At 38.6% G+C, this 10,307-nt stretch overlaps 2 protein-coding genes across 2 annotated transcripts; both read right to left on the bottom strand.

Annotated features, from left to right (window-relative positions):
• Positions 1–285: 285 nt before the first annotated feature.
• On the bottom strand, positions 286–1,272 carry LOC138017191 (uncharacterized). The gene has a single exon (XM_068864362.1). It carries the CDS (start codon positions 1,270–1,272, stop codon positions 286–288), a length of 987 nt encoding a protein of 328 aa, XP_068720463.1.
• A 468-nt stretch (positions 1,273–1,740) lies between these two features.
• Positions 1,741–2,508, bottom strand: LOC138017190 (uncharacterized). Its single transcript, XM_068864361.1, has one exon. It carries the CDS (start codon positions 2,506–2,508, stop codon positions 1,741–1,743), a length of 768 nt encoding a protein of 255 aa, XP_068720462.1.
• Between the last annotated feature and the right edge of the window lie 7,799 nt (positions 2,509–10,307).

Genomic DNA, 10,307 nt, shown 5'->3' with positions numbered 1-10,307 from the left:
TCTAACATGGTTTAGATTAATCGGCCTTTTACTATTAAAATTGGTGTAAAAGTACACTTCCAACTGCGTAATTTTATCCTTAATAATACGCATAAACTTTTATCCTTTAAAAAGAGTAAAAATACCCTACATATAGAGTAATTTTAGAAGATTATTTTGGTGTAATAGTTTACACAGTAACAAGGTGTAAAAATACCCTACATATAGAGTAATTTTAGAAAATTTTTTTGGTGTAATAGTTTACACAGTTACAAGGTGTAATTTTACATTTTTGTGTTCGCAACATTACACTTTAATTTTTAGTGTGAAGTAGTCCCTTGTCCATTTCTTCCAGAAGTAGTTCACAACATTCTGGACAAATTCGAATCGCTGACGAGGATTGGAAGGCTCTCTGAAAGGCCCGCTTGGCACTCGTGAAGTTGCTCTGCCTAGTAGTAAGTCATTGGGACATAAATAAGTGCCATCATCTGGAAACGTAGGGTGTCTTCCGATAGGTCTTTCATTTACAAGGTTTGCTACCTCGAAGCAAACGGTTTGGAGTTCTGAGAATGTCATGACATGATCACTTATAGCTGCTGTTATCGCTCGCTTCACCGATTTCACTAACGCTTCTGACACTCCGTTTTGCCATGGTGCATCAGCTGGGGCAAAATCCCACTTGAATCCTTCCATCACGCCAAATTCTGTTAGTTGCTCTCGATTCCAGCCTTGTACCACATTTTTTAGTTCTTCATTTGCGGCAACTAGATGAGGTCCATTGTCGGAATATAGTTTCGAAGGATACCCTCGAATAGATGCAAATCTTCGCAGGACCATAAGGAATTTCTCAGTGCTATAATCTGCGGCTAGATCTACATGTACTACGCGGGTGCCTAAACAGTTGAAGATCACTCCATATGTTTTCCCAATCGTTTTTTTCTTCACCTCGTCTCGAATTTTGAATGGTCCAAATAGATCAATAGCAGTACAAGTCCAGGCCGGAGACAGCTTTAATCTGTCCACTGGTAATTTTCCCATAATTTGCTCACTAAGTCTTTTGTCTAGTTTCTTGCATATTACGCAGTTGTATCTGATAGACTTAACCATCTTCAGTAGTTTGACAATCCAGAATCTTGTGCGAATTTTACTGGCTGTCGAGAGAACGCCAAGGTGCCTTCTTTTATGGATATGTTCACTATATAGACGTGAAAATCGATGATCATAAGGAAGAAGGATAATTTCGTTTTTGTTGTGACTCATCTCAATCCACCTTTCTTCCCGTCCTCCAACCATGTATATTCCATCTGTATTCTTTCTGGGGCACAGGCGTTTGTATCGTCCTTATTCAACGTCTTTATACATGCTTTTTTGCGCTTCCATAATCCAAAATTTTTCTGCCTTTGCTATATCACTTGGAGTTAGTGACTGTCCGGCGTGTTTGAAGGAAGATTTCGGTTTTCTTTGGTACATTGTCAAAATTCTGGCTGTCACTCTGATTAGTTTTCCAAAATCTGAATATCTGTCGATGTTGATTCTTGACGCCAATGTGTCCTTGTTATCTTTACTGAAAGGTTTGGTTATATTGGATACTATTTTGATTAATTCAGGAAGTTGCTCCTTTGTCAGTGTTTTGTGTATTGGCCATTCGGATTCGGGCAACTCAAGGAAGCTGGGTCCATTTTGCCAGGCGCTGTCCAAGTTTATTTCATTAGGTTTCTTACCACGAGTTAACCAATCTGCTATGTTATATTTACTTTCCATTCAAAACCATTCTTTGGGGTTTGTATTCTGTTGTATCTCTCCTACGCGGGTTGCGGCGAAGGTATTAAATCCGTACGATTCTTTCTGTATCATGCTATGCACTATTTGGGAGTCCACGATGTGGTAGCACTTTACAAACTTGTATCTACATTGTGTGAGTAGAAATGCTTTTAGTCTTGAGTTTAACAAAGCTCCACACAGTTCAATTTTATCAATGGACATCTTTTTTATCGGTGCGAGTCGATTTTTTGATAGCATAAGTCTGCAGCTATATCGTCCATTGTTGAGTTTCCATCTTACATGTGCACAGGCACCAAAGGCGTTGCTGGATCCATCACTGAAGATGATTAACGTCGGTTGTTCACTTGTTGCATCCTTTGGTTTCACACATCTCTTGAATTTGATGTTGTTCATTTCCTGCATATCCTGGCAAAATTGTTTCCAGTATTGTTTGTACCTCTCAGGAATTGCATCATCCCAACCTAGTTTATTTTCGATTCCCCATAGTTCCCTCATCAAAATCTTTGCTCTGACTGTAAATGGTCCTGTTAAACCAAGAGGATCATAAATGCTATTCACTTGTGATAGAATTATTCTTTTCGTTGGGTTGCTGTCATTATCATGAGTCTTATCGTTTGGTTTTTTTTTGGATGAGGTTCGAAGGTGCATCTTATATACAAATTCGTCTTGAACTGGGTTCCAAACAACTCCCAACACTTTTTCCGTATTAGAGGATTTGTCGTTGGGTATAGTTTTGAGTATATCCATTCTATCATGGGTGAAAATCCACTCTTTCATTTTGAAGTTCTCGGTAAACAAGATGATTGAATAAACAGTGAAATATTTGGAACCTTGGCGATTGTTGCGACTAGGAGTACATTCGAAATCCAAGTATAATGGCGGAAGACGCCCTGAAGATACGCAGAAGCGCGAACACAAGATTCACGAGAAAAAAGAACGAATTCTTCAAGGCGATAGCTGAAAATAAAGGTACTGAGATCCTGAGAACAAAGTTTAAAGAGCTTACCGAGGCCTGGTCTACAGTGGAAGGTAAGCATGACATTTATTTAATGTACCTATCTGAGGAGGAGATTGCGACAAATGAAAAATGGATCGATGAACTACAAGAAGAATATAATGGAGCATCGGCGGTATACGCAAAGTATGAAAAGGAAAAACAAGTGATTGAACAAAAGGAAAGGAAGAATTGAACCGCCAGCATATGATGAAACTTCGAGAAGAAGAGTTTAAAAGGATAGTTCAACAGACCATTATAAAGAAGAAATCTGCGGAAGCAATCTTTGAGGCACTTGTCGAACATTTTAAAAATGTAATTGAAACGAGAACGGATGACGAAAACGCAGGGATAGCGTTGCGTAAAACTGAAAAGGATATTGAGCTTGCGCTAGCAGACTGTAAGAGCGCGCACAATAAATTACTTGAGATATTAAACGAGGCCACAGCTGAAAAGGAAATCGAATGAATTTCGAATGTACTGCTAGTCGCAACAATCGCCAAGGTTCCAAATATTTCACTGTTTATTCAATCATCCTGTTTACCGGAAAGTGTTCGAAATCCATTGGTGTCTCTCAAATCTGCGACTAGTAGTGTCGGCTTCAACGATCTTATTAATCTATTACATTAAGCATTGTTACGTATGCCTCATAATACGTCATGCATTAATTTCGTGTTAGAACGAAACAGTACTTGTCAAGAAAAAGGAGGAAAAATTGTTCGATTATTGATATCGCAGTACCGGCAGATGTTAGATGTAGCGAAACGAAATTGAAAAACTAGAGAAATATCAGGACCTGAAAAGAGAAATTGCTATATATATCTGGTAGATGAGATTGGTAAATGTGGTTCCCGTTGTGATTGGTGTGATTGGCTCTGTGTCAAAAAAAATTGATTGGAACAGCACGTATCCTAAGGACAGTTTTAGAACAATAAGAGAAAAATGTAACCTACTGGCTCTTGGCCATTTGTTGTGGCCCGCTCACTAGGGTTGACAGATAATAATAATAATAATAATAATAATAATAATAGTAATAATAATAATAATAATAATAATAATAATAATGATGATGATGATGATATTAATAATGATGATGATTATAATAATAATTCTAAATGATTCACTATAAATTTCCTGGCGCTTCCTTTCTATGTATGGCGGGACTTTTCTTTAAAACGGAGGTTAATATAGCAAGAATGGCTAATTTCCCCAAGAAGAGGCGAAAGCATGCCCCTAATTTAGCGATTCAAAAACATTTACCAGCTGCCGGCAATTTAGACATTTTAAATTTCTAATCTCTCGTCAACATATTGGGCCGGAACTTTTGAAAGATAATTAAGACTTCGCAAATGATTTGGAGTTCTCTATTGGATGAAAATACGAAATGTTTCAATAGCCAGATCGAGAGTTCTTAAAGATTGGAATTATCATATTCATTTCTATTGTAGTTTCGAAGTTTGCAATCAAGATATAAATTTTCCAAGACATAAATTTATGTCAATCAGGATAAGTATAAATTTTAATATTAGCCCACCAGAGTGGGAAGGACTTTGACACAATTTGACTAATATTCCTCTTTGAAGGCATTTACACGAATTTTACGTTATTACATTTTCAACTTCGGACTTGGTTTCTAGCTTTTTTATATGGCCACTAAAGCTCCGTTATCAGGTAATATGCTAAGTAATCGAGCCAATTGTTGCTAAGCCGAAAGAAACTGAGACGGGAAGCGACTATTTCATGAATATTAATTGTGAGGATAAAATTCTGAGGGAATAATTTTGTGCAAAAATGCTCAAAATGATACGTTTTACTTAAGAAGCTCATTCTTAGCTATAAAGTGCACTCTACAAAATTTTGATTTGCTCGTACGTTTTTGTTGCTGCTGAGTATAATTTTAGCCTAGGTTAACTCTATCGTTCGACGTTTACCACCTCAAATCCAAGGCAGGTTCGTGGAACCAAATATCTTTTAAACATTAGTTTCGTTTCGTTTACCTTAGACGTAATTTCGTTATGTTATGAAATCAGCTGCAGGATATATAGATCCCAAAACAAAACTCGATCGTAAACTAGAACGTTACCCCTGATTTTGTCAGCCAAAAATAACTTGATGGTCCGGGACCTTTTTTTAAAGGCATTCAGACATCATCTGTTAGTACAGATCGTCAGAAGGTCAAACTCATTCATTGTTGGCCGTTTTTATACCAGAGAGGCGGAATGCTGCCGAACGGGTAACCGAAACCATATAAACAGGCCCTAATTCAATGATTTTATTACTTCGTCTAGACGCATAATGCGTCTCTCGCCCATCTCTACACAGGACGAATTAAAATACGTACTAAAATAAATGAAGGAAGACTTCTAAAAGAAATGTGTTTTTGATGTGTTTGAATTTTGCTATTGAACATGGAAGAACCCAAATTTTTTAGAGTTAGAAATTGCAAATAATTTGGCTGAAAATTACCTTCCTTGAACTTACCAACTAATTATTTGCTTTCCCAAGATGCTACCTGACATTTCTAGGGCCCAAGAACCGAGAAAAATAACCCTTCCGCAAACCTAATTTGATTTTTGTACTTGTTTGTGGATATGTCCAAATGAATTCTGTTACTTTTTAATCTAACCGTCAGCTTTTGCTTGAACTGAAAAGCTCTTAGTGCATATAACAACAACAGTCACTGTAACGAGACAAACTTTCTCCATTGTAGAAAATTTAGGAAGGAAAGACGATGACCAGTTTTACTTTCTGTAGAACCGATTAACTAATTGAGTTGACGGAGAGACGGTGCAGGGCGCCGTTGCAGAAAACAGCGAATGACAAATCAGTCTCGAATAGGATCCTTAAAATGATGAACAACAATGATGAAAGAATTTTCCTTTTTGGGGAAAATGACAAACTCCCACGATGCATTAAATGATAACGAGAAGAGATTCGTCTGTTAAGTAAGCTTATACACCTCTTTGTCTTTTAGTGGCCGTAAGCAAGATACAAAGTCCCTTAAAAAGGGTTTTACGACAGTCAGTTTCGATTGGACATAAATTAATGTCGCTAATGTTTGATCTGATTGGTCGATAAACACTAATGTCACTCACTCGCGAACGGAAACTTTTTATACCAATTTTATTTTTTCACTATCCGATAGAAGCCCCCAGGCACACTGAACCAGCTGCAACACTTTGGTAAGTACTCTTTTGCCCCGAAGCTGTGGAATGCTCTTTCAGATCATACTAGTACATAATTACCCTTGATCAGACTTGAATGGCATATTTCAAAGCCGTTACATTTCAGAGTTGTAAAGGTTTTTAGCTGTGTATAGTGCTAATTTTTGCATTCTTCATCTTATTTCCTTGTGGTAGATGTGATTAGTTCTCCATGTACATGTAACTTATTCCCTCCTCGAGTCCTGACAGGTAAATATTAAATTCTGAGCGCTATGTTTGACATAGAATTCATTAACTGCGAATATACGTGACTCACGCGTGGATCCATAATGGCGGATAGAACTTTAATTTCCGTGAGCTCGAGAGCAAACAAACCCGCGAATGCACAGCTCATGACAGTGTCCCTTTAACAACATTAGCACTCGATGAACAGGGGCACCTAACGACCAATTTGTTGTAAAATGTATTATTATACGCCAGTTAATGAAAATAAATGTTATTAAGGCATTTTCAGGTGTTTTTCAGTGTTTCTGGGAAAACATTATCTGTTCCTTTTTCCCAGCAAGACACACAAGAAATTTCCCAGCCAGCTAGATAAAATTGGTTGGTTTCCCAGCCAGCTGATCAAATTTATTTCCCAGCCAGGAATTCCGCGCGCTTTCAAATCCCTCGATCCAAAACGACCGAACAAAAGCGACAAACCGGGACAAAAATGGGCTTTTTCCGCAAGCGCAATCACTCTGACCAGCCGTCGTATGTTTGTGACTACTCTCTGGGAGAGGGAAGGGGTTGGTTTTTTTGTTTTCAGTCGTCCTCAGTCTTCAGAGTTTCTACAGCCAGCTCGGGTTGAACTGCCAGAAAAAGTCAGTAATTCCCAGGGAGGCAAAACCTCTATCAATAATAAATTTCCCAGCCAGCTCATCGACACACCTGTATTTTTGCCAGCCAGCAAGATTCCTCTGGGGAACAGATAATGTGAGGAACAGATTCGTTGGGTGCCCCTGGATAAATCCCTTCTTAACAAATAAACACGCTAGCAAAACAAATTGAGCTATTTAATTTGTAGTACTATTCACTGTTCAAGAAACAACTGTGCCGAGATTAACAAGCCTAAAAAAGAAACATTGAAACGGTTTGCAAAGTAGGAAAAAGTGATAGACGTTTGAAAACGCTAATGTCATTGACGTAATCCACTCAGAGTGGATTACGTCAATGACATTAGCACTCAATGAATCCTTTCCCAACAAATAAACACGCTAGCGAAACAAATTGAGCTATTTAATTTGTAGTACTATTCACTGTTCAAGAAACAACTGTGGCCATAAAACAAACCAATTAATATTGCATTAGATTAACAAACCTAAAAAAGAAAGGGACTTTTCTGGAAACATTGAAACGGTTTGCAAAGTAGGAAAAAGTGTTGGACATTTGAAAACGGCAACATTTGACAAGGTCATCCTTTTCAGGCCGCAGAGTTTTAAAGCCCAGATTTGATCGTTAATCTCTTCATGAAGATAATACAGAGCCTGTTGTTAGTGAATGGAGTACGTCAATGACATAGGGATATAAAGTGGGTGTGGGGTCACTTGATTTGTTGAAGGAGACCTTCCACATTGAGTGCTTAAAACCAGAACTCAACAAGCAAGTTGATCATGTCAGTTTAGCATTACATTTGAACTCAGTTTACCGTAATGTCAGTTGTGTTTGTAATATATAGATTTAGCCAAGCCTAAAAGCGGAGCTCCCGGCTTCTTTATTCTTACTGGCTATAGGATTAGTGAAAATAAAAGGCTTTGGAATTGTCCGCCTTTTGGTTTTGCCGGATATTGCTTAATTATGTCATTTTCTTCGCTGTCTAATTAGTGAATTCCACGGTTAATTTCACCTGAAAAAGCGACTGATCGCATGAATCACGAAGGCATGAGTGTGATATCAGTTTTTCCAGCGAAATGTACTTTCGATTTCACCAGTTAGGCCATTAATTTTTCTTGAATCGCAAAGAGTTTAAAAGAAAACAAGCAAAAAGGAAAGAATCCATTTCAGAGTCGTCTCTCAAAAGCCAGCGAATAGGAATCAAGCTAAAATTAGAAATCACAGACGTACTATAGCACGTGATGTGACAGATCGTCTTTGTGGATTCAAGGTCAAACAAGGAGTTTTGAGTTTGTGATGTACTTTATTTATTCCACTTTATCTCTGAAAACGAGATCATTTACATTTTGATGTATTTCATTGAAACACGCCAGCTTGGCTTAGAGCCAGAATCGGCTAGAAAGGACAAACTTCAAACAAGATCTCCAACAAATTACCTGTACGCGCTCTAAACAAACTTCTGAAAACACAAGCTGGTGATATTTCTCCTTACTTTTACGAGAACTCCTTGCGATTACATGTTTATTAACATAAGCGCAAAATTTTCTTGTCACTGTCGAGGCACATCGAAAAACAGTTAGGCAAGCGGAGTAAAAAAACTTCTTGTTCGCTCGCATTTTAAGTCAAACAAACCAGCAAGAGGTCGATTATTTCTGTTCAAAAAGAGTACAGATGATTGTTATTTAATTCCAGTTAACAAGAAAAATTCGAGTTTCATTCCTGAACAAAGGAAAAAAAAAAACTAAACCACTTTTTTAGAAATATGCATCAGCTTGAAATAACTCATCCGTAGAAATAACAAACGGTTTATTGTCCAAGAAAAGAATTTGTGGAGTAACTGCTTCCACCAAGTTGAAGCTATTACTGGTGTACCGTTTTGTTGTTCTCGTTCTCTTTCTCTCTTATTTCGTTTCTGTTCTTCTGTCATAGGCCGTCCAGGCATCTTGGAAGCTTAGTAGATTCAAAACAATAAATCTTAAGACTTATACTAAAAACTGCAATTCAGTGTGGAGCAAACAGCGTGACGGTTGCCCGGTGTCCCACGAAATCTCAGCCGCGGTTTTTGGTCGCTTGAAAAGCTGCATTTCTCGAAAATTACTCGGCGGTTAACGCTTCGATTTTGAATGGATCTTCGATTGGATGGCACGAGAAGAAGCGTCAACCTTTCAGTTTATCTGCTGTTCGATTTAAAAGCCGGGCGATTCTAATTTCTGGGTGAAAATCGGCTTGGCACTGGAGCAGTCGAAAATGAGCTTTCCATCATTGTCTCCTTCTTATTACGTATAGTAACAGTCAATGGAAAACCCACCAAATCGCTCAAATTCGCCATTTTCAGCCGCACAAATGACAATACACAACAACTGAGGTAGGTTTACGTTTAGCTTTAACATAGTCATTTCTCGATGTAAGTTTACGATATTAGGACTCTTCAATATTTCCCATACATTTCTTTATATACAGACACTGTTTGTGTGGGCCCCCTATGACCACAGCTTTATTATATTAAACCTGGACTGAAACCAGCGAAAAATGCAAGAAAAATATATTTTCCAAACCGTACCTGAACACGAAAAGCATCGACTGTCAAGATCTTTTGCTGACGTAGCATGGACGTGTAGTCGCGTCGAGCCACAGAAAGAGCCCGAAGAATTAAGCCTCGTTTATGCTCAGGTGAACGCTCAGGTGTGACTGTCTGACCTGGCTTGAGCCTGCGATCCAATCAACAACCAGTCCCTGGTGAGCCTTCAACTTCACTGGTCACGTTATACTGGTCAGCGGATGCCTTGTTTTGACAGGTGTCAATTGACCATAACAAAGATGTATGCTTCTGTATGCTGTCAACTAGCTGGAGCCAATGCTGGAACCTCGATGAGCTCTCAACTTACTGGTTACTTTATACTGGTCACATTGGCATACATGGAGGAGCGGACGTACGTACGTACGTTCATGACGTCATGGCTATAAAACCAAATTTTCTCGCATCGATAGAACGCATCGATGGGTTACCATATTTTCTTAACTATGGTGCTCCGCGCTCATTAGAAATGACATCTGCGAACGGTTAGACCCTATAGTCTTCTCGGATAGGAAGGATAAACCGTACGCACGTCTGATAACCTTTCAATGTTCATACCCCTGCAGGACGTAAATGAATCCACTCTGTCACACTACTCTCAGTAAGTAGGCCATTGAGTTCCCGGTGTAATTGTCTGTCCTCTGTGTTATAACACTCGTTAAGAATACCGTACAAATACGGTCAAAAAGCACTTGTTCACTATTTCTCCCTTGTGAATTCCACAGCAGTTACTTCTCCTCCCCCCTCCCGGGGAGGGGGGTCAAATTGTCTGCTTACAATTTTCTTAAGAGTTTTGTCCACAATTGTAGAGGCCCGTATTTTACAAAAATGTAAAAGGTTAATTGTCTCCCTCTATCAGTCGAAATAAAAAAGGAAATGAGTCATTGCACACGTGACGTTACACCAGGGATGTTGGACGATACAATTGATAGAAGAGACT

The sequence above is a fragment of the Montipora capricornis genome, chromosome 9, assembly GCF_036669925.1.
Source record: "Montipora capricornis isolate CH-2021 chromosome 9, ASM3666992v2, whole genome shotgun sequence".
Lineage (NCBI taxonomy): Eukaryota > Metazoa > Cnidaria > Anthozoa > Scleractinia > Acroporidae > Montipora > Montipora capricornis.
This window is presented reverse-complemented; position numbering and strand designations above follow the sequence as displayed.